General features: G+C 39.2%; 1 protein-coding gene and 1 long non-coding RNA gene across 7 annotated transcripts in view; one reads left to right on the top strand and one right to left on the bottom strand.

Moving 5' to 3' along the window:
• The window catches only part of LOC130839010 (uncharacterized), a 36,763-nt gene extending 25,140 nt beyond the window's left edge, over window positions 1-11,623 (top strand). The window contains exon 3 of the long non-coding RNA XR_009049758.1: window positions 11,423-11,623. This is a non-coding gene — a long non-coding RNA (uncharacterized LOC130839010). The remainder of the gene's footprint in view (window positions 1-11,422) is intronic.
• DPY19L3 (dpy-19 like C-mannosyltransferase 3) overlaps window positions 1-25,129 on the bottom strand; it is a 69,509-nt gene extending 44,380 nt beyond the window's left edge. Inside the window, exons 1-4 of one of the 6 annotated variants that reach the window (XR_009049756.1) lie at window positions 24,904-25,126; window positions 22,995-23,136; window positions 20,668-20,801; window positions 1,758-1,848 (exon numbers count right to left, since the gene is read on the bottom strand). Coding sequence is in view for 5 of the 6 variants with exons in the window: in XM_057712780.1 (XP_057568763.1) it covers window positions 1,758-1,848; window positions 20,668-20,801; window positions 22,995-23,115 (346 nt within the window). In the remaining variant the exon portion in view is untranslated. Of the gene's footprint in view, window positions 1-1,757; window positions 1,849-20,667; window positions 20,802-22,990; window positions 23,137-24,248; window positions 24,387-24,903 lie in introns of those variants that run through there. The other 5 variants (XM_057712780.1, XM_057712779.1, XM_057712776.1 and 2 more) reach the window with 5 other exon arrangements.

Raw genomic sequence — 25,129 nt, 5'->3', positions numbered from 1 at the left:
GGGCTGTGCTGAGCACTGCAGGAGGTTCAGCAGCATCTCTGCCCCTCTACTCACTCAATTCCAGTAGCACGCTCACCTCTCCCTGCCACGTTGTGACCATCAAAACCGTCTCTGGACATTCCAGATGTCCCCCAGGGACACCACTGCCCTTTAACGAGAACCACTGCTTTAGAGAGTGCTAGAGAAGCAATTCACAGTAAGTACAGCTGATTCTCATTACTCCCCGTATTTATGTTCTATAAAGTTGCAATGAAAACTGCATTAGCAATACTGAACGAGTAAGGAAATACCGGGTTAGGTTCCTACAAGCTTCTGGTCATGCATTTTCATCAACTGATCAACACATGACCTTGATTTATCTGAGTTTTTGTCTAAAGACACCTTTAGTATATATCATTGATTCATTAACATTTAACTCATGGACAGCAGCACTCTAGCTCACACTTGAACAAAGCTGATCTAACACACATATTTTCTCTGTATGCCTTCACCATAGCCTGAAGACAGCACTTCAGCACTATGCTTGGGGGCTACTTTAAACAGCAAAATCACCAAATAAAAAGCACAAAAATGCAAAAAAACATGGCACTAAACAGACTGTGGAAAGGACTCTACAGTCTGAGAGCTGAAGCACGAAAGCAGTGTATCACTTTGTTTGACCTCAGCTGGGAACACGCACGTCAGGCAACTGAAATTTTTCAAAGCTCTGCACATGCCTGTGAGTGACTGTGAAAGCACCATAACTATTGATTCTGGGGTATCAAATAAGTTTCAGTAGTAGGTGAATGTGCAAATATGGAATCCATGAATAATGAGGATGCCTTTTTTGATAAACTGTACCTCAGGGCAATCAAACAGCTGATGAGAAAAAGTTTTTCCATCTGACAGAGTTCCAGCTAATGAACACAGGAGGAATGAGAGTCACTTCTGTAGCTCTACTGAAACAATGGACACAGGCAACAGTCACCAATGGCTGCTAAGACCATTAAGTGCAAGGCTGGGGGTCATTCACCTTATGATGTGTGAACGCGGCTATCTACACAGGGACCAACTGATTAACTTTTATGGCAATAAAAGAAAGGCAACCAAAATCTCATGTCTCCTATCATGATAAATTTAGAAGTACAAAACACTGCCCATGAAGAATTCTTGCCAAAAATATATCTGATTCCAAACAAAGCCTAGAAAAAGGCAATTCTCTGTCATGTACATCCACGTTAAGCATATACAGCGTATATTAAGTAGGAGAAAGCCTTTTGGGAGGTTCCATTAAATGGAGTAAAGGTAAAGAGTACATGCTCTAAACCACTTAGAAACAGAAAATGTGGGAAAACGCTAACTGCAAAATAAAGGAATGAATGGGGGCATTGCGGACAAAAAAGACAACTGTAATTCTCATTTGTATTACCAAAATGTCTCCTGTTTTTCAGAAAATACTCCTTTCACATACAAAGACCTTTTCCAAAATGATTACTAAAACAACCAACAGTACAACCAAGAAACTGCAAACAGATAATTTGGGATGGAGTAGAGCTGAGGAGCAAGGAGAGGAGAATTACATAAAACATTACATAACTTCTTCCAGAGCAGAACATTTTCATGGATTGATTATGTTAACAAGGAAAAACTATACAAGTTCTAAGAAAAACTACACAAGATCTACAAAGCATTTTGGATGCATTACTGCCAAAGTGTATTTTGGCTAAAATACTGAAAAGAATGCAGTAGACCCCAATAAAGCTATCAGTTGTGATTACCTTGCATGAGGGTTGGAGCCTGCAGCATCTGCTTGTAGTAGGAGTAATACAGTCCACATTCTGTTCTGAATGAGATTTCTCGCTCCACTTCCTGAAATAGAGTTAGGTCTGCTGGGTTTATATGACGTTGTTTTGCTTAAATATCTATTGTCACTGTAGAAACAGGATATAGAACTACAACTTAAAAAGAAAAAGAAACCTCTGACAATACAGTCTTAAGAAACCTTGGCAAATAAAAACAATAGAAGGTTGATAATTACTGAAGCTAGGTGTACATTAGAGGGGTTTATTTTACTATTTTATTTTTGTAGATGTTTAAAATTTTTGATAACAAACCATTTTTAACAATGGAGAAAACCAGTTTCATTTAAGTTAATGTCTGGAGTTAACATTTTTCCTTTTATTTCATACAAATTAAAACCTTAAAAAAAAAAACCCACACTTCTTATGTAATATTAGTGAGAAACAAAATAGGAACAGTAGAAAGAAGTCTCTCAAATAAAAAGTATAATTGCATTAGACACCTGCCTAAAAGCTAACAATATATAAGATTAATAATTTTCTTTTTATTCTAAGAATATAAGGTATTCTTAGTAAAATGGGGCAGACTTTTCATATGTGAATTTTACTTTGACATGTGTAACCTAACCTTGGTGGAAAGATGTTCATGTAGGAAAGTGAATACAAGAAATATTAAAGTGCTTTTATAAAAGTATTCAATTTTAGAAGAAATGAAAATTTAAAGTAGTAGCTATTAGTCAACTTGGTTGTAAGATGCTTTTATGAAATTTAAGATTTAAATCAATAATATCAAATATGGAGGCAATGAGAACGGGGAAGACTTTCTAGATTAATCCTATTAATATTCTTAGATTCTATATTTCATATATATATAACAGTATAAATGAACAAAAAGTTATAAGCTATGTCATTATAGATTCTTTTACACCAGTGTTCAAAAAACCAGGTTCTGCAACACATTGTCTAAAATGTAAGACCACCTATATTTTTTCCTATACTGTAGATCCATATTTCCAACTTTATTTAGGGAAGATGATAAACACTGAACATCTTACTTTCTAGTGGATAAAATTCTTTTAGCACATTTTTGTTTTCCCCTACCTCCAATTATTTTTCAAACAGGAACAAACATTTCATTAAAAGAGCCACTCATTCTATTTATCTTCAGATCTAGAAATTATTAAATGTATTTCCTCCTGCCCTTAAGATATTTAAAGAGGGACTTCCCTTGTCGTCCAGCAGTTAAGCACCCGCCTTCCAATGCAGGGGAACTAGGTTCGGTTCTTGGTTAGAGAACTAAGACCCCACATGCCGTGGGGCAACTGAGCCCATGTGCCGCAACTACAGAGCCCACGTGCTCTGGAGCCCATGCACTCTGGAGCCTATGCGCCACAACTAGAGAGCCTGCGTGCCACAACTAGAAAGAAGCCCATACAACAAAGAGCCCACGTGCCGCAACTAAGACCTGACACAGCCAAAAATAAATTAATAAATTTTAAAAAAGATATTTAAAGAAATATTTCTCCTACCCTTTAAAAAAGTATCATAAATCAATTCATGAATAGTGCATTGAAGAAATACTCAACTATCAAAGAGTATAAACATCCACTTACTGACATTAAAACAAACTATTATGTTTTATCATTAACTCTTTTTTAAAAAAGCAGGAGAATGTATAGGATAGCAAACCTTCTTATAAAATGATCTTCCTTTCACAGACAACAAATTTATCCTTGGAAAATCAAACATGAAGAAAAAAGGCCCATCAGGTTCTGAAATTTAATTTCATTAGCATACTTGCTTTATAAAAAGGACAATAGAAAATGATGTAGCTTTTTTAGCTTTTACATTTGCTACTGATTTGTGTTGTATCTTTCATAGCTGTAAGGTTTTATCTTCTTAGCAGTCACATTAATCCATTCACCTTTAATCTTTGGGAAAAACTGCTGCATTGCTTTTATAACATAAAACTAAATTGGTATTACTTGTTTCTAGGATGTTCAACCTCCTCCTTGGTCAAGTAACTATAGAAGCTGTGAATTGACATTAACTAAGCAAATATTAGTTTTTGTCCATGCAAATAACAAAAAAAAAAACCACATTATGTATATTACATTCCTTTCCTTCTCTCCAGCTGCCTTAAAGTGTTCAAAGTATGGCTGCCTTCAATGGAGTATTCTAACATCAAACTCACATGCCTAAACCAAACTGGAGGACTAAATCAGTCATTCACATGTAGGGGGCTTCCTATCCCACACGGTTCTAGGAATAAAAGGAGACTGACTTCATAAAGATGGGAGGAAAAAAAACACTGCTCAAAGTACTAAAAGTAGAAAGCCACTTTTGTGCCCTATCTTTCTCTCTCTAACATACCCAGAATGTGTAAAGAACAGAGGGGATCCTGATTAGTAAAAATGCATTTCAACATGATTAATTGGTAATCTTGGCACCAGCTGTATAGAACCAAATGCTTTACTTTATTAGACAGACACTTGTAAGTTTTACATCTGCTTCATGCTAAGAGAACATCTGCTTTACTCATTCAAACACTTTTCCAGTTTTTATACAGCAATTTATACTCTGCCTGGTAGATAGTGCCAATGAAAATGCACACCAATAGAAGTTACCCTCTAAAGAACACGAAACGAACAAATACTTCAGATTTTAATTTGCACAAGTCCCACAGGGGAAGCACCGTTGAGAGAATAAAAAACATCATCTCTGAAGATAATGACAGAAAAAAGTAGAAACACAAAAGAATCGTATTTTTAAGAAATAATACAGCTAAAACCACTTAAGTAGTAGTTTAAATAGTAATTTAACAGAAATACTAAAAGGAAATAAACATCAAGAAAAAAATCACAGCTCACAATTAATGATTTGCATCCTCTGGCAACACACAAAAGATAACGAGTCCTTTCAGACAAACAGTACCAAATTTGCAAAGGAACCATATTATTAGTTTTAAAAATTCTCATGAAAATGACTTTTGTTTATAAAAATTGCCCCCCAAGTAACTAGGCAACTGGTAGTGGGGAAGCCACTGAAAGATTAACATTAAAGATAACATTAACATTAAAGATTACATTAAAGACAAATGTAATCTTTCAGAATTAGGTTAACAAATCATCTCACCAAGGAACAGCAGCTCTTGGTAAGACAGCTGTTCGTAAAGCTCTGTACAGGGAATCATGCCCTCAGCAAACATATTGATGGCACCTGCATGGTTTATTGTCTGGTTAAATTCATGTCCATCTGTTAGAATGGAATGATTCTTGCCCTAGAGTTGATTAAAGCCATGACATGTGACAGCTGCCAAGCAGTGTTTGTGACTAGGTTAGACTACTGTTAAAGTGACAGTACTTCCACTGGGCTCAGCTGAAGCAATTATTAGTCGTGGCTCTACCATAGTTACCACTGTATGGATTAACCCTGTTGGGTCTAAAGACTCCTTGCTTTGCAGGAATATTCAATGGGAAGATGTGTAAGTTCTATAATTTCAAATAAATAAGAAAAAATGTTAGCATAAGGAAAAAAGACTTTAAAAAAATTGAGTGATTTGAGTACTTTTAGCCAAGTGAGAATTACCTTTCCTTATCACTGAACATTTATTTGCTAAGGAAACAAAAAGGTATAAGAATTCAGTCTTTGATCCCAAGGAGTTTAAGTTTGAATGAGAACAAGGCATTTTTAAAAAAGGAAAATGACTATTCAAGGAAAGACAGGTATCGATTAGAAGGAATGACAATTCTTTGCCTATTAAACTAGCCTCCCTACTGGATTCTGTGCTTCTAATTGGTATCTTCTTCCTCCAATTGATCTTCCTCATTCACTCACTCCTTCATCCATCCATCCATTCATTTATTCATTCAAAAAATACCTACTGACCACCAACAATTTACAAGCATTCTTTTTCTGGGAGATTTAGCAGGGAACAAAGAGACACAAATCTCTGCCTTCATGGGATTTATAATCTAGAGCAAAAGGAGAAGGGAATAAATGAACAAGTGAAATATGAAAAGGAAAGCAGAGAAGAAGGATAGGGAGGGAAGGGGGTGGTACTGTGACCTTGGAGGCGGGCAGTGAAGGCCTCACTGATGAAGTGACGCAGACCAGAGACTGGATGAGGTGAGGCTGTGAGCCATGTAGATGTCTGAGGGGAAAGCCCATCAGTCAGACAAGACAGCCCACATGCACCCTGGAGATCAGTGAGGAAGACAGTGTGGCTTGAGTGGAGGGAACAAGAAAGGGGCAGTAATAAGGTCAGGGAGGATGCAGGGGCAGAAGCAGAGTCTGAGATATAATGTGGGGTTAGGCACTGGACCACTGAGTCTGGAGGCACACAGACTCTGGGCTTGTATTCTGAGCTAGAAGGTGTGTGTTCAGGGAGGGAGTGAGGTCAGGAGTTTGGTTTTAGACACGCTGAGTTTGAATGTGCAGGGTTTTGAGCAGGGACACACACTGCTATACATTTAAAACAATTGCACTGGGTGCTGTGTTCAGAATAGACTCTATGGGGCGAGGGCAAAGCAGGGAAACCAGGAAGGGGGCTGCTGATGTAATTGGGGTAGAGACAAAAGCGGAGGTTGTGAGAGATGATCGGATTCTAGATACTGTCAAAAGAAAACTGATTAGGATTTCCTGAAGAATTTAATGTGCGGGTTGAAAGAACTAGAATTCTTTGGGGACAGAAATCCTGAGCCACAAAAGGATGAAGCAGGGGATTTAAGGAGAAACACCTGAGGCCAGGGACGGTCAGCTGTTTGAGTCTGAACTTGCTAAATCTGAAATGCCCAATGGACATACAAACACAGGTGTTCGAGTAGGCGGCTGGATATACAAGTCTGGAGTTCAAGGGAGAGGTCTAAGCAGGGGAGAGACATTTGAGAGCCATCAGCATAGAGATGGCAGTTAAAGCTACAGACAGGCTGTTCTTAGAAGTGAGAGTGGACAGAAAAATACAAGGGCTGATTCTTGGGGTTCTCTGCCAGTAAGAGGTCACTTGGGAGGCTGAGGATTGTACAGGAGCCAAAGGAGCAGCTGAGGAGGCAGGAGGAAACCCAGGAGAGTGTGTGTACTGGAGCCAAGAAAAAATGCTAATAGGTCAAGTAAAATGAGGACTGAGAAACAGCCACTAAATTTAGTAACTTGAGGATCATCCGTGACTTTAACCAGAACTTTTTAAGAGCAGCGCAGTGGGTGAAGCCTAATTCAAGTGGGTTCAAGAGAGAGAGAATGGGAAGAGAGCATCAGAGACTACCGGTCAATAAACTTTGGGGGAAATTTTGGTGATAAGATGAGCAGAAAAATGGGACAGTAACTGCAACAGAAAGTGAGGCTAGAATAGACATTTCCCCCTAGGATGGGAGAAAGAGCAAGAGAGAGAACTAAGTGCCAGAGTGATGTGGTTCAGTAGAGGACAGGGGCTAGGATCTCGTACATGTGTGGCAAGAAATCAGCGAGCATGTGCATTAACCCCGGCAGCTGTGCCATGGAGGCAGATGGAAGGTCTCTTCGGTTTGCTTTCACTTTCTCAGTTGACGGGCTTCAGAATATGTTACCCCAAAATATGGCACCTTGTCATACTGAGCATGTTAAGCTGAAAGAATTTACGGGGTGGCAGGTGCAAGAAGGACTCGGAACTCTCCCTTCTCACCTGAAACCATCATAAGACTCCTATGAGAGAGATACCCTCTCTAGAGGCAGAGGAAAGGAACCTCCTGATCTCTGAAGATGGAGGATGCTGACAGGACTCTGAATGAACAGGCCTTGCTCAGTTTCCCCCGTTTACTACCCTGGACTCATAGGTTTTCGCATGATTTTCAATTCCTCATCAAATCTAGTATAAAAGCACTCAGATTTAATGATTTCTTCAGGTCTTCATTTCATTATGAACGTTCTTCTGTCTCGTAAAACTTATATTAAATAAATTTGTGTTTTTCTCTTGTTAATGAGTCTTTTGTCAGTTTAATTTACAGGACTGCAGCCAGAGAACCAAGGAGGGTAGTAGGAAAAAAGAATTTTTTTCTTCCTTACACGGTGAGACAGGAAGCAATGTCACCAGCTGACAGTGAAAACTGGGGAAGGTCTGGTGAGGAAGAGGTGGGAAGAAAAGGTTAAAACAGTCACACAGGAGAGCTCAAAGTGTTACGGGCCTGCCAGGCAGCACTTTTTTAAAGGGCACATGTGAAGTCTTCTTTCCTTATTAATTTCAGTCTGACAAATTTAAAAATAAAATTATCTTGGCTTCTGTATATTTTAATTTAATCTTGGCTTCTGTATATTTTAATTTAATCTTGGCTTCTGTGTATTTAATCCCTGCTACTTTCTGAATTTTCTTAATGCTTGTAATAATTTTTTAGATTCTCTTGGGGTTTACAGGTATATAATTACATCATCTACCAATAACTTTGCCTACTCTTTTCCAATTTTCATACTTTTTACTTCTTCTCCTGTTGTTGCTGGTACCTCCAAAGCAATGTTAAATAACAGTAGTAGTCATGGATACCTTTGGGTTGGGATATGCTCTTAGTGCCAGGCTGTCTCCAGCCACATGTGCCTACTTAACTTAATTACAATTAAAAATTCAGTTCCTCAGTTCCTGAGCAAATTTGGATAATGGCTATAGCATCACCACAACAGATAAAGAACTTTTCACCCAACAGAAAGTTCTTTTAATACCATTGTTCTAGTGTTTCCCTAATCAGTAAGGTCTTAGCATTTGGTCTTATATGTATGCATGCTACAATTAAACAAAAAGTTTCACTGAGATAGAATTCACATACCATACAACTCACCCATTTAAAGTTTACACATCAATGGCTTTTACTATATTCACAGAGTTATGAATCTATCAGAAAATCAATTTTAGAACACTTTCATTACTCACACACCTGAGCTGTCACCCTGCAAATTTCACACACCCTCTAACCCTAAGCAATCACCAATCTACCTTCTCTTTAGATCAGCCTCTCCTGGATATTTTGTATAAGCACAATCATAGAAGATGTGTCCTTTGTGCCTGGCTTCTTTCAATTTGCATGTTTTCAAGGTTCGTCTATGTTGTAGCACGTATCAGTAATTCATTTCAAAACTGCTGAATAATATTCCATTATATGGACATACCCCCTTTTCTTTACCCATTCCTCCACTGATGACATTAAAGTTGTTTCCTCTTTTTGGCTATTATGAAAAATGCTGCTATGTACACCGGTATACAAATTTTTTTGTATGTGTTTTCATTTTTCTTGGGTATACACTTAGGAGTAGAATTGCTAAGATCATATGATATCTCTGTGTCTGACTGAGGACCGGCTAGACTTGTTCTAAAGCGGCTGCATCATCTTACATTCCTACCAGCAGCGTAGACGGGTTCCAACTGCTCCACATTCTTGTCAACAGCTGTTATGATGTTTTATCACAGCCCTGCTAGTAGGTGTTAAGTGTTATCTCACTGTGGTTTTGATCTGAATCTCCCTGATAGCTAATGGTGCTGAGCATCTTTTCACCTGCTTGTTGGCCACATGTATATCATCTTTGGAGAAATGTCTAAGTCCTTTGCTCATTTTAAGTTAGGTTGTCTTTTTATCATTAGGTTGTAATAGTTCTTTATATTTTCTAGATACAAATCCCTTACCAGACATGATCTGTAAATATTTTCTCCCATTCTGAGTGTTGTCTTTTCACTCTTTTTTAATTAATTAATTTATTAATTTATTTATTGGCTGCGTTGGGTCTTCGTTGTTGCACACAGGCTTTCTCTAGTTGCTGCGAGCGGGGGCTACTCTTCACTGTGGTGCGTGGGCTCCTCATTGCAGTCGTGGAGCACGGGCCCTAGATGCGTGGGCTTCAACAGTTGCGGCACACGGGCTCAATAGTTGTGGCTCATGGCTCAAGAGCACAGGCTCAATAGCTGTGGCACATGGGCTTAGCTGCCCCGCGGCATGTGGAATCTTCCCAGAACAGGGCTCAAACCTGTGTCCCCTGCATTGGCAGGCAGATTCTCAACCACTGCACCACCTAAGAAGTCCTTCACTTTCTTGATGGTGTACTTTGGAGCATGAAAGTTTCTAACTTTGATAAAGTCCAATCTAACTATTTTTCCTGTAGTCACTTGTGCTTTTGGTGTTTTTATCTAAGAAGACTTGGCCAACCCAAGGCCATGAAAATTTATTCACGTTTTCTTCTAAAAGTTTCATAGTTTTAGCCCTTACATTTGGGTCTATGATCCATTCTGTGTTAATTTTTGCATGTGGTATGAGAAAAGCGCCCAACTTCATTCTGCTGCACATAAATACCCAGTTGTCTCCAGACCATTTGTTGAAAAGACTATTCTTTCTCCATTTAATTGTCCTGGCACCTCTGTTGAAAATCAGTTGACCATACATGTAAAGTATACTTCTGGATTCTCAATTCCATTCCACTGATCTATATGTCTATTCTTAAGCCAGTACTACCCTCTCTTGATTACTGTAGCCTTGATATTGCAGGTTTTGAAATCAGGAAATGTGAGTCTCCCAATTTTGTTCTTTCTCAAAATTGTTTTGGCTATTCTGGGTCTCTTATTCCACATAAATTTTAGGATCAATTTGTCAATTTCTGCAAAAAGTGCATCTGGGATTCTGAGAGGGATCATGTTGAATCTATAGACCAACTTGGGGAGTACTGCCATCTTAACAATATTGTTGTTCAATGCATGGACATGGTTTAAGTTTCACACTTTTTGGTTAAATTTATTCCTATTTTACTTTTTGTTGATGTGTAAATGGAATTGTTTTCTTAATTTCATTTTTAGGTTGCTCATCGTTACTGTACAGAGATACAATTAACTTCTGTATATTGATCTTGTATCCTACAACCTTGATGAACTTATTAGTTCTAATAGCTTCTTTTTAGTGGATTCTATATACGTCATCTACTTCATGCCTTTCATTTCATTTTCCTGCCATATTTGCCTGACACACTGTCTAGTACAATGTTGAATACAAGCGGCTAGAGCACACATCCTTATCTTGTTCCTGATCTTATGAGGAAAGCTCTCAGTCTTTCATCATTTAGTTAACGGTGGGTTTCTAACAAATGCCCTTTGAGGCTAAAGTTCTCTTCTATTTCTAAACAGTTGAGCATTTTTATCACAAAATGCTGTCAAATTTTGTTAAATGCTATTCTTGTGTTTTTTGAGATAATCACATGGTTTTTATTTTTTATTTTATTCTACTGATGTGATGGGCTCACCTAGTCTATTCCTATTTTGAGTTATATACATTACAAAGAAATGACAAATGAATTTGAATTTTTCAAATACCTTTTTTTTTTTTTGCATCTCTTGAAGTACTAATAAAGCAAAAAAAAAAAAAAAGTATATATTTCCCAACAATCTCCTTTGTATTCCTGGCAGAAAAATAACTTTTGTATGGTGTGTCATGCTTTATGTGCTACTGGATTCTCTTTACTAGTATTAATTAGGATTTGGGGTCCAATATACACAGTGGGATTAGTCTCTGAGTTTTGTTTTTTAACATTATCTGGGTTATATGCAGTTGATCCTCATTACTCATGGATTTCCTATTTGCAAATCTGCCTACTAGCTAAAATTTATTTGTCACAACAAAATTGACGAAATCAATACTTGCTGTGTTTTGCAGTATTTGTATACATGTGAAGAATCAGAGTTGCCTAATGTGCATGGCTCCCAGCCGTGATGTGTTCCAGCTCTCACACAGAGATGATCAGAGGATGAGGACAGTAAGGGACAGTGCAGCACAGCAGGAGAAGCCCCAGATCTGGGGCCAGTCAGACCAGGTTTGAATCCCAGCTCTGGCACCTGTTAGTGAATGGCCTCAGGCAACTCACTCAACACTTCTGAACCTCAGTCTCTCTTTTGTGAAGAAAAGAAAATAGAATCTACCAGGAGTTTTTAGGATTTAAGGTTGTAACCTATGTGTGATATGAGTATGTCTATATATATGTACATGTTTCCCCAGAAGCAATGCTTCAGTATTCTATAATTCATTGTTCTCAAGACTTTATAGAACATAACTGGTGGGAATAAGAACTGACTGTAGTTACATTCTGATCCTCAGTTTTGGTGTGCAATACCTGATTTATAACAGTAATTTGGAAGTTTTCTTCCTCTTTAGTGCTCTGGAATGGCTCAAATAATTGGAATATTTTGGTTCTGTAAAAGTTTAGTAGAGGGACTGCCCTGGTGATCTAGTGGTTAAGAATTGGTCTTGCAACGTGGGGGACGCCAGTTTGAGCCCTGGTTGGGGAACTAGGATCCCACATGCTGTGGGGCCCACGAGCTTCAACTACTGAGCCTACCCACTTGGAGCCAGCACACCGCAACGAAGAGCCCGTGCGCCACAACTAAAATCCCCACAAGAAATAAAAAAATATTAAAAAAAGAGTTTACTAGAATTCCTCCATAAAATCAAACACGGTCTGGTATTTTGGGGATGGAGGATGGGTAGGCAATTCTCCAGTTTTCTCTGTCACATCTACAGAAGTAACTGTGTTTACTGGGGCCATTTTGGTAATTTATATTCTTCTAGAAAATCACCCATTTCATCCATTCATCTAATTTGCATAAAATCAAACAAAAGAGTCTCATGTGGCTCTTTCTTACTTCTATGGTTATTCCTCTGTTACCATATTTCATGATCTCTGTAACCATCACTCTCTCTCTTTTTTTTTTTTGGCTGCACTGTGCAGCATGCAGGATCTTAGTTCCCCAATCCGGGATCGAACCCATTCCCCCTGCAGTGGAAGCACGGAGTCTTAACCACTGGACCACCAGGGAAGTCCCATCTCTGTGATTATTTCTGTTATTTCTTATTTTGGATATTTTCACTTCCTACCCCACCTTTACCTTTCTTTAGTTTCTACCCTCCAAATAACCATTCACTTATGAACTGTTCTCCTGCTTTCTAGGTGATCAATTTCTTTTACCTTTACCCATCCTTCTGTTGTGAGATGTCATAAGTGGAATAATTCATTATTTCACAGTATATTAATTATTTCATAATATAGTATTTACAGCTACAAATTTTCTTCTGAGTACTCTTTTAGCTGTATTCCATAATCGTGAAATACGGTTTTCATCATTTTCTAGATTTCATTTATAATTTCTATAAATTCAGTTTTAATTACCTGTGGCCCAAAAGTTATCTTTTAAATATTTTAAAACGTCCAGGGCGTTAGTGATTTTTCTTTTTAATTAGTTATCTCCAATTTCTATTTAAGTGAATGAATAAATTAACAAAAGAGGATACTGTGACCTCTATTCCCAAAGTCAGGAACAAACCAAGACTATGTGCTATCACACTGATTAGAGAATAGTGTTCATATAATTTCTGTATTTTGGGATCTGAGATTTTTCCTTATGGCTTAAATTTATCAATGTTTTAGTGAATGCTCTGTGGATACTGGAGATGACTGTATATTCTTTCTTTACATGATCTGTGTCAACTTGTTTCAGTGTGTGTGTGTGTGTGTGTGTGTGTGTCTGTGTGTGTGTGTGTCTTTAATTTGGAAGGCTGATGTTTTTGTTCTGGGGCTACCTTTCTTTATAACTATAACTTCAGAGGATAACTTAATTTTAACTTTATTTCTATGGAAAGTATCTACTGACTTCCTATAACGAGTAATGACAACCTTATGAAATTCATGCTTCTTCCCTACCCAATTTTACTTGATATTATTTTTCTTGGAATTTTCTTTTATATATACTGTGTGTCTGTTTCTTGACATCATTTTTAGTTGAAACTTTTTGACTTCTAGCTATAAAAGATAAATCAGGATACCTCCACCATCTTTCACCTTCTTTCCTCTCCTCTTTTAACTTGTTATTCTGTTATTACTATACTGTTATTGTGTTACTATTACATAATAACATTATTATGTTATTACATTGTTCATGTCACACATATTTTGTCCTGTAACTATTCAGTCTCAGTCCTACAGTTAAATAAATTTGAACTTCACTGACAATCTTTCTACCATTGTTTTGCCTTTTATCTCTTGACTAGGTAAAGGTTTTCCTCTACCAATTTCTCCAGGTGTTCGTAAAAATACATATTTCTCAGAATCAAAAAAATTTATATGCTGCTTTATATATGACGGAATAACTGGGTTAAAATATGTATATCACTTTCTTTTACGTGAGTCCTTTGTAGACATCATTCAAAGCCTTTTGAGAAACTAGATTTTACTGTGGTGGAAAACTTGGAAGCCAAACTGACCTTTGTCTCCTCTTAGAGATAACTTGATCTTTTTGTCTGGATGTCCAAAGGTTTCTTACTATTTAAGTACAGCAATTTCGCAGCTATATTCTGCTAATGATTTTTCTAGGCCAAATGTTCCAGGGACCCGTTGTGCCCATTCATTTTGTAGATTCAATTCTTCTTTTATTTCTGGAAAGTTTTCTTGATTTATAGATTTAAACTTTTTTTCCCGTTTCATGGTTTTGGTTCCTTTGGGACACACATTATGCAACCTTGCCGTTGCCTTTCTCAGCTGTCTCTTCTCTCTAGTATTTTAACTTCACTAATTTTATTTCACTGTGTTTACTTTCACTGCCCCTGTCCAATACTTCTATTTCTGTGCTTTTTGCAGATTCTGGTCTCCTGTGTGTTACTTCCAACACAGTCATGATTTCTATTATGGTTATATCTTTAAATATTCTATTTCTTGACTAAGTTCTGCCAGCTCATGTTTCATTTCCTTTAGTTATCTTCCTACAACTCTTTGAAGAGGGCATATACCTTCTTACATTCCTGTTTTGAATTCACCTTCTACAGTGGCGAATGCTTTCTTATGTTTGTTTTTTAATGTGATATGTTTGGCCACAGTCTTCATGTCTCTGCTGTAAAAGTTTTCTGGTGACTGTTCTTCATGTATCATTTGTTCTTGTTCTTCTCTTCCCTTTTTCCTTGCAGTATCACTGCACAGATCCTGTGCTAGTTCCTTTCTGATTATTAGTCATTTCTGAATGTGGGAAGTTCTCACCAAATCAGCTATGTGCAGGAAGTTCATGGAGGGGAGGGGCCAGGGTCATAACTCAGGCCAGCAAGAATTCTTCTGGTGATAGAGTGGATTAGAAGAGTGAGCTCTTTAGTCCTTTCCTCATCTCAGTCATCAGAGATCGTCAGCTTCAGGGCCGTTGAAATGCAAGTTTTCTCGCTTTATCCTGGCCTTCTAAACTCTACTTTTACGAAAATGGCTTTTCTCTTTGATTATTCCTTTCAGCCTGCCTACCTTGTTTTCTCTTTCACACCAAAGTGTGTCCAGGAAAGCTCCTGTCATTACTCCTCACATCTAGTCCCATGGTCCCACACAGGGGACCATCGGTTTACCTCTCAAGAAATGCCAGTGACTTTGGAGGACTAAACTTTGACAGCTTTATCTAAAATCTTTATTTATTTATTTTTTTAAAAATCTTTATTTTTGAGAGTCTTCTCTCAGACTCTTTCTACACTCCTTGGATATCACTGGATTTGGCAGCCCTTCCTCATATGTTGTGGTTCCAGATTACAGACCTCTCTTAGTTTCATCAGAGAAGGAATCTGACTGTTTTTCATTTTCTTTCATTGCTCTGAGGTAATTTAAAAAAAAGAAGGAACTGACACCTTTATCCTGCCACTTTAAAATGAGAAATTAAGTAAGCAACTTTAGGGGTCTAACCACACAATTAGAAACAATTTACCCCAAACTGGGCAGCATGGAAACAGTGAAAAGACCAAGGATATAAAAATGTCAAAAATATTAAATTATGCAGCTATCATTATTTACATAATAATTGTGAGTGTTTGTGAAAATATATAATTGTATATGGAAAAAGCATATGATGATTATAAAAACCACCTATATTGGGATCATAAATAAGTAAAATACATACACATATAGGATGAAGAACGGAAGGGAAAAATGAACATTGCTTTTTCTTAAGGGTAACAAAGCAATGTTTCTCATTAAAAAAATTTTTGTTTTTGTCACAGTATAGTTTGTACAATAAAAACATAACACATGTTCCAAAAAGAAAAATAATCCAGACCATACAGATATTAACTCCAGCACCTACTAAACACATATCATTAAAAATGCAATGACTGGCTGCCCACTTGCCAGTACTAACTATGTCCTATCCCTGAAGGCAAGCTCCCAAGGTGCATCCTTCTGCTCTAGTCCCAACCCAAGTTCTTTACAGCAGCCAGCTGTCTCCCTGTCCCCCCTGCCCACACCACCCCCTCACCCCTAGAGATTAACTCTACTCCAATAGACCACTGTCTCCTTAGCACTGATGATGTGCCAGGCACTGTAAGGGGAGCACAGTAAGTAAGAGCATGGGCTTTAAACTCTGTTTTGTTTATAACAAAGAGCAGCTAAAAAAAAAAAAAAACAGATTGCACTTAAAGAACAAGTTAGAGTTAAAATATTTGGGCTTCGGAAACAGCCAGATTAAATAAAATATGTGTAAAAGGCACCTAAAACAGTGCCAAGTACAAAACAGACATTCAATTAAGGATATTTTAAAAATCTCTTATACTTTCAATTTCCCAGCAAGGGCAATATAACACAACAGTTAAGACAATAGGAAAGGGACTTCCCTGGTGGTGCAGCAGTTGAGAACCCATCCGCCAACACAAGGGACACAGGTTCAATCCCTGGTCCAGGAAGTTCCCACATGCCATGGAGAAACTAAGCACGTGAGCCACAACTGCTGAGCCTGGGCTCTAGAGCCCGGGAGCCACAACTACAGAGCCAGTGTGCTGCAACTACTGAAGCCTGTGCACCTAGAGCCCATGCTCCGCAACAAGAGAAGCCAGAGCGATGAGAAGCTCGCTCACTGCAACAAAGAGCAGCCCCCACTCACCACAAGTAGAGACGGCCTGTGTGCAGCAAAGAAGACCCAATGTGGCCAAAGGGGGGAAAATAATAATAAAAAAAAAGATGACAGGAAAATTACTTTTTAATTCAAAAAATATGCTAGGAAAGGATACTACGTACATATTTTCTATGACCATTTAAACCAACAACTTCTCCTTTTCAGCTTTCAAGCTGCTCTGTTTCAGGGTTCCCACATATTAAACACTAACATTGCTATGAACATTTTAAAAAATTATTTTGAATACATAAACTGAATATATGATTAGTCTATTTCATTACCAATATTTTTCCGCTCTGAATAATTACAACTAATTCAAAGTATTCAAAAGATCAAAGTATTTTCAAAAATAACTAGCCCAGCAATTTTGATACATTTTAACTCACAAATAAAAAAGGAAAACAGATTTACACTTCTCAAATATTCCCATAATCCCCCAAGATGAAAATGATGTAAAAGAGTAAATTTATGAAGGCGTGTAAACTCTGAAAATGAGTTTTCCTTCGGCTAAGTAATACCATTGATCAGTAATGGCTATAATTTTTATTGATTTATTCACCAAAAATGTATATTCACTTTAAAATTAAAGTTCAATTTAAAAAAAAATTAAAATTTAGTTCCTCTGTTGCACTAGCCACATGTCCAGTGTTCAATCGCTACATCTGGCTGGCAGCTCCTGTACTGGACAGTGTGGATTTAGATCATTTCCTTCAATGCAGAGAGTTCTGTTGGAGACCACTGGGTATAGATAATTCTAAGATGAAAAATAAACCAATGCCTACCATCTGGTTTGAGAAATGATTAGAACCTCTGAGGTTTCCTCTTGTGACATGGGGGAAAAAAAAAACAGAGAGAGCTTGAATAGAGAGGAAAAAATGCACTAAGATTCTGAGCTCAATTTTAAGTTTAAGGGGCTGGGGGTGGTGGTGGGGAGAAACCTGTTAGAGGATGTGCCTGCTTCGTAGCTTCTCCCAGATGGTATCTGAGACACAGACAGAATCTAGCCTCGGGTCTCTTTCTTTTCTCACTCTACACACTCCTCAAACAATCCTGCCCACACAGCTCCAAGCTGGTAATATGAAAATGCCCGTTTCCAACGCAGATGAACTCCTGCCTTCAGACCCATAAACCCGGATGCCTTTACTCCACATCTTTACTTGGATTGTTTTGAAAGTGACTCGCAATGTACCCAAACCTGAACTCATCATTTTTGCCCTGTCCCCACTTCCTGGGAGGCAGTCAATAAACCCTTGAATTTCCCTGGGACAAGAATATCTTTGTTATTCACGGGGGGCTCCTTGGCCCACATCTGACAGCTTGTGCTAACAGGTGACTCAGGGTGGGCCCCTAGATGGTTTTTGCTAAGGAGATGACTCAGGATGGGAACTGGTCAAGCCAGAAAGACCAACAGTATGATTAGAGGACTGGGGTTCTGAGCCAGCAGACATCAGCCCCTCTGGTGAGTAGAGCGGGCTGGAGATTGAGTTCAACCTTGTGGCCAATGATTTAATTACTCATGCATACCTAATGAAACCCTAGTGAAGACTCCTGACACCAGAGCTCAGGTAAGCTGTCCTGGCTGGCAATACCCTACACATGGCTGCACAGTGATGTACCAGGAGGGTAATGCATCCTGACTCTACAGGAAAAGGAGAATGGAAACTTAGGGTCTGGGACTCTCCCTGACTTTGCCCAATGTGCCTCTGCCTTTGGCTAGCTCTGGTTTATATCCTATTTCTACAATAAAATTGTAATTGTAAGTATAGAGCTTTCCTGAGTTCTGTGTCACTTCAGTGAATGTATAGCTAGTTGGTCAGAAGTGAGAGTAGCCTGGGAGTAGCCCAAAGTTGTGACTGGTGTCTGAAGTGAGGGGCTGTTCTGGGGAGGGCTCTACCCTCAACCTATGAAGTGTGGCTTAACTCCGGGTGGTTGCTCAGAAGTCACTGTACCCTTCAGATCCACTCCTCCCAAAGGGTTCGTGACCATAGTGAATGAAGATCCACCCATCTACCCTTCTGCTAATGGGAGAAAGAAGGTCATCACAGGTGATTCTTCCTCCTCAATTGCACTCCATACAAATGATGAAACAATACATCCTTCCAGCTCTATCTCTGTACATTTCTCTCCAACGCCCACCCAGTCTACAAAGCCCTACATGACCTGGCCTTTTCTTCAGGTTTCTTGAGGATGGGATATATATATTTGTGGATGCTAGTAGGGTCATGTATAAGCTTTAAATTAAGAGCTAAAAAAAAAAAAAAAAAGAGCTAAACTTACAGTTTAAAATTATGTGATCGGTTTCACCATGTCTCCTTGCTATATAGTTACTAACATTTAATTTTGACTTTATGCCCACAAAAGGGGAAATTCCAGGCCTTATTCAAAATACTTCTGTTAATAAATAAGTTGTAAATTTCTTAATTCCAGGAAATCTGTTTATAGGTACTCCATTTTGAAGAAATAGGTGAATAAAACTTTTCTTGACAAGAAAAACTACCAACTGTCACTGAAGGATAAGAATTATTATTCTTTGGTACTATGATCATTTGTATAAAGATATATACACAGATACATGCTGTACCTATAAAGTAATACGACAGGTTTTAAAAACAAACAAACCAGAAATTACTCATAACAATAAAATTTGTCATTCAAAGTAGTCTCCTTTGGAGACTCATCCAAATAATGAAACCAAAGCTCAAAATATTTTGGAAAACTCTCTCTGGGAACTGTCTTTACATTCTGCACAGATGGTTTTGAATATTCTCATAGATGATAAATCTCTGCTTTGTCAAAAAAAGTCAATTTTACCTTCGTAAGGAACTGATCATTAAAGGCCATGGTGGGAAATAAGGTCAAGGATCATGACATTTTTGATGAAAAGCAAGGTATATTTGGATGAAAAAACTGGCAATGTGCAGTGTTTTGAATGAAAAACATTGGCAATGTGTAAGTTTTCTTTTTTTTTATAAATTTATTTATTTATTTTATTGACTGTGTTGGGTCTTTTTTTGCTGTGCACGGGCTTTCCCCTTAGTTGTGGTGAGTGGGGGCTACTCCTCGCTGTGGCGCACAGGCTCCCCATTGCTGCGGCCTCTCCCGTTGCGGAGCATGGGCTCCAGGCGCATGGGCCTCAGTAGTTGCAGCACATGGGCTCAATAGCTGTGGCTCACGGGCTTAGTTGCTCCGCGGCATGTGGGATCTTCCTGGAGCAGGGATTGAACCCGTGTCCCCTGCATTGGCAGGCGGATTCTCAACCACTGTGCCACCCAGGAAGCCCTGTGAGTTTTCTTTTAAGTGATATACTTGCTCTGAACCAAAGCCAAATTAAAGGATGGGGAGGGAGAGAGAGAGAGAGAGAGAGAGGGAGAGAGAAAGGAGAAAGACCAGGAAACTGGTGTTTGAAGAGTCACACACTCTCTTGAAAATGTGATGGCAGTTATGGCTTCCCTTCAATCTTTTGTATATACCATTAGAAAGGTACACCACATCAAGGTCATTTATGAAGCCAGATTAAAACTCCCTGGTTTAGAACAGTAGCTTTGGCTTTCTTTTTCTTTCTTTTTTTTTTTTTTTTTTTTTTACTGTACCCAACAGAAAAAAAAAATTTATATTGTGATCGTTTGTACATGCATACATATAATTAAAATAAAAGTTTCACAAATAATTATCGACCTTACTATATGACAGTATTCTCTTGTATTTGATTTTGTTAAGGAAAATGCTACTCATGACCTACTACACCAACTTCACAATCTGCACTTTGAAAAATATTGGTTTAGAATAACTGATGCATAACTGTAATAAGTTAACGAAAATGGGAAAATTCACTTGATTATAAAAATTCTGATATTATTTTAAACTAACAAAGAACAAGTCATTTTACCCTATAGCCAAACCTTTCAAGAGACTGGATTCTTTATGGAAAAATGGAACTGTCTTGGTCATTCATCTAAATGGCTAACTATTGGAGACACTGATGGGTATATCATACCATGTTCATACCTTAATATTAGAAAACCACAAATCATTTTCATGTAAAGTGGCCAGGTAGACAGATGTAAGAAGTCCAATGCAAAGGGCAACAGTTCCACCAGTTGTAAATGACAGAATTGTCCATAATCTTCTATTGGTACAACCTTTTAGAAAAATGAAACAGATGAAAAATCAAGTCAGTAAAGGATTCAGCAGTTAATAGTTTTATTCCAGACTGTCAAGCATGCTAAGTTCCAGCTGCCTGTCACTGGTGAAGCCTTCCCTGTCTCCAGCAGACAGTTAGGGGCTCCTTTCTGTGATTCCAGACTTTTTTTATACTCTTCATACTTTTATTACAGTTTTCTTCCCCTCACTGTATCTAACTGTTCATTTGTCCATTTTGCCAGAATGTGAGCTTCTTGAGGACAAGCATACTATCTTTTTCATCTTAACACCAAGGACCTGTGTTTGATGTAGTTTAACTACAAAGTTTCTTAAATGGAGGGATAAATGGGTTACAGATCTAAAATATAAACAGCCTTTTAGATAATCTACTCACAATGTGTGGATTATTCATTAAAAGCTACCCCAAAACTTGATTACTTAAAATTTTAAACCCCATTACACAAGTTAAAGGATATATAAACTAGGAAACATGTTTATAGTACACATAAGAAAGGTTAAATATCCTTAATATAGGATAAATACTTTCAAGATAATAAAAAAAACAATGAATATTCCAGTAGGAAACTGATTAGGGACATGAATAGGCAATGCACAGAAGAAAAAAATGGCCAATAAACTTAATAGAAAAAAATAGTATTAAAGAAATGCAAATCAAAACAAAGAGCTATCACTTTGACAATACTGGCCAATTTGATAGCTTAAAAATGCTTAGTACTCTGTTTCGGTAAGGATACAAAAAACAGACATTTTTTTAAACACTGCTGGTGTTACAATAAATTGATACCTCTCTGGAATGCAACATGGCAATAGGAAGTAAAAGCCACCAAAATGACCAGTAATTCTAAATCTAGATATATACCCCGAAGACATAAAGTTTTAAACAAACATCTGACCACAAGGATATTTATCACAGTTCAGTTTGTATAGGTAAGAGGTTAAGACTCATCTAAATATTCAATGAGAAATTAGTTAAATAAATTACGCTACAGTCACACAATGTGACTACACATTGACAGAACTTTAAAAATACATTGACTATGTTCATAACACAATAAGAGAAAGATAGCAAGTTACCCAACAGCATGTAGGATCTCAGTTTGGAAAAATCACATCCGAATGCTTGTAGGTGTACATGTACAGAGAACAACATTTAACCAGCAAGATAGTTAAGGCACCAGAGGTGGTAATCTCAGGAGGAGTGGGTCTGTGGGAGTATTTTTTCCTTCTTTTTTGCTTTTCTTTAGTTTTTTTTTTTCTGACATGAATAAGAACTGCTTTGGTAAAATGAACAGTCCTCAAAGTTATGATTTACTTTAAAAGGACAAACTTGAACTTGTATTTGTATAAGATTTTCGGAAAGTAGTCTAACTGTACCCAAATTGCTAACAGCTGAGCTGGGTGGCATGGCTGCTCAATACAGATTACTTTTGTTTTATAAAACTGTTAGCCCAAATTACTCTCCTAGCTCTAGCTGCAGTCCACATAAACTCTGTCAGATACCCAAAATGGCTGATGGACATGAGATTTTTCATGTCTACTTCTAAAAGTTCTTACCATGTTTTGTCTAAGAAAGCAATCTAGGAAGCAAGAAGTTGGTAATTAATGCCATTTGATATATGGCTTAGCAAGAGTCTTCAACATTATATAAACAATTAAACAATTTACCAAATTCTGATCACTTTTCACACACACACACACACACACAAACCAAAAAAGAAAATTCCAGGATTTTGACTGAAAATAAAGAATAAGAAAAAAAGTTTGATTCATCTTTCTATACTTTAATGAAATGAGAAACTCACCCAAGGTAAGGCTGTCTAGTTGTGAACAGCATACACAAACAAGAAAAATTAGAACTAGACTAAAATCTGAACAGTGGGAAAAAGTATTACTCTGACAGTCAAAAGATCAGATTGGCATAACCATACTGAACAGACAGCCGATAAGCAAAGGGTTCTAATCAGAGGTCTTTCATCTTTCATCTAATTGTAACTGTAAAATGAATATTATCAAATTGCAATCAAATCATATGTAAAACAAAAATATCAGGATAGTAGAACAAGTTTCTTCAACTATTAGGTCTCATCAAATTTTTATCCTATTGGAGAATGGTTATTTCAATATGTAGCCAAAAAGCAATCTAAAATGTTGCTTTAATTTAAATCACCTACTAGATGGCAACTTATTTTCCAACTTCACATTTTCTTCTTGTGCCGTGTAATCCTCCGAAATTTCTGTGGTTTGTATCCCTTTTCTTTGCCTGATGGATATCATGGTGTCAAAGACTCTCATGCATTGTTCTTCCAATCACTCCTACAAACAACATAGAAATAAACCATCATCCATATGTCAGTACCCTCTCTGCCAAATACATCCTGTGCTCATCTGTGTTTTAGAGACTTTACCTGAGCCATTTTCCCTTGCTTAGATGCCCTCCCATTTTCCCATCCAAACCTTAACCAGCCTTCAAAGCTACTCTCAAGACACAACAGAAATATTTCTCTAACACAACCACATTTACAAAATGCCTGTTCTATGGCAGGCAATGCCAAGAGTTAGGAATACAGGCGAGCATCACAGAAAAGCCCCTGCCCTTTTTCCCTGGGATGCACCAGCACCTACTGATCTTTCCCCTTTCTGTGTCATAACAGTTACCATGCAATTTGTCACATAATTAGGTAGCTTTATATTATTTTCTATGGTACCATACCATGAAAAAGGTGTTAAGTAGTAAATCTGACTGTTGATAGCCTGATTTTGAAGAACTGAAATACTGTTTTGTCCTAGGTATCTGGATTTTGACACCCGTGTTCCTTCAAATGATTCACACTGGAAGCTTTAGGAATATGCCAGAGTGGGGATCGCAGCGGGGGTGTGCCAATCAGGGCAGCTGCTACCCCAGGGAGCAGCAGTGGGAGTGATGGCAGGGAGCAGGAGCCTGGTTTGGAAGCAGCAAGTGGGAGGCGGGGGAGTGGTAGCAGTGAGTAAGCTGGCTACAGTCCCCTGGAACATCTTGCATCACTCCTCCGACAAACGAACACCGTTAAACTAATTATTAACTATGACCGGTTGCCGGACACGATTGTTGGGGCAGCTCATTAATTCCTAAAGGTAAACAAGCTGCTCTATTTAAAAGAACACACCAGCCAACATTATACAATTCATTCATTCATTCATACCAAAAAAAAAAATCTGAGAGGCAAAACACACTTAGGTGCAAGCATAGAAAATGGAGAATCCGGGGCAACGGGGGAGAAAAGGAGTGTCGGCAAAGTCGTATCTTCAGAGATGAGCTTATCCCCAAATCACCTCATCCTAGAAACATGCCCTTTCTACGGGCTCCCAGAGGAGTTGTAAAAATCCCACAACTGACACACTGTGACACGTCAGGGCAGAAAGGCAACAAACGTTTAAGTGCCAACTACCTGTGATAATTGCATTGCGATCACTGCATGAACGCAGGAAACAAAAGTTTCGCCATCAGATTACAAGGAATGCCATCTTAAATGTCTGAAAAGGGAAATGAGCGCGGTGCATTTTCTCCCTCCGTTGCTTAGAAGGACAGCACGTACTGGGCATCCCGGGGCGCTGCGGGGCACGTTACTCAGCTCACCTCCGCACCCCAACCCCGCAGCACCGGGGTCCCCGCCGGACCCCGAGGGGGCGGAGGAGTTCAGAAACACGCCCCGGCTCACCCAAGAAGCGGTGCGGCCGCCGAGGCCGGAGACCACCCGGGCCCTCGCTCCGCCCGCGTGGCCAAAGCCAAAGAAAGCGCCCCGCCCTCGGGAAGCTTGCCCTCTCCGGAGGGGCCGCCTCCGGCCCCGCACGCCTGGGAGACCAGGCGGAGCCCCGTCCCACAGCGGGCGCCCAGAGCCGCCGCGAGGGCCGGGGCCGCGCCCCGCGACTGCGCGACGCGGCGGGGCGGCCCCGCCGGCTTTCTGTCCTCGCGGCGGGTTCGGCCACACGCCGCCAGGCACGGGCGCAGCGCCGCCCGCCCGCCGGACGGTCCGAGTCCGCCGACTGAGCCTCGCGCCCGCGCGTCCCCTCGCGTCGCCCGCGGCCCAACATGCCGCCACAGACCTGCGGCCTCAGCCGTCCTTGCGCGCGGCTCCGGACCGGGAAGGAGGACGGCCGGCTGGCCGGCCAGGGGCGCCGAGGGCCGCGGGGGCGGGGGCGCACCACGGCCCGCAACGCGCCGCGAGGACGGGAGCCAGCAGCCGTGGAGCTCTGTGCGGCGCCCTGGAAATGGGGTACTCGGGGGTGCGAGGGGCGTCAGCCGCCCCGGGGTGGGGGGAGGGCGCGCCAG

Source organism: Hippopotamus amphibius, chromosome 16 (assembly GCF_030028045.1).
Source record: "Hippopotamus amphibius kiboko isolate mHipAmp2 chromosome 16, mHipAmp2.hap2, whole genome shotgun sequence".
In the NCBI taxonomy this organism is placed as follows: domain Eukaryota; kingdom Metazoa; phylum Chordata; class Mammalia; order Artiodactyla; family Hippopotamidae; genus Hippopotamus; species Hippopotamus amphibius.
This window is presented reverse-complemented; position numbering and strand designations above follow the sequence as displayed.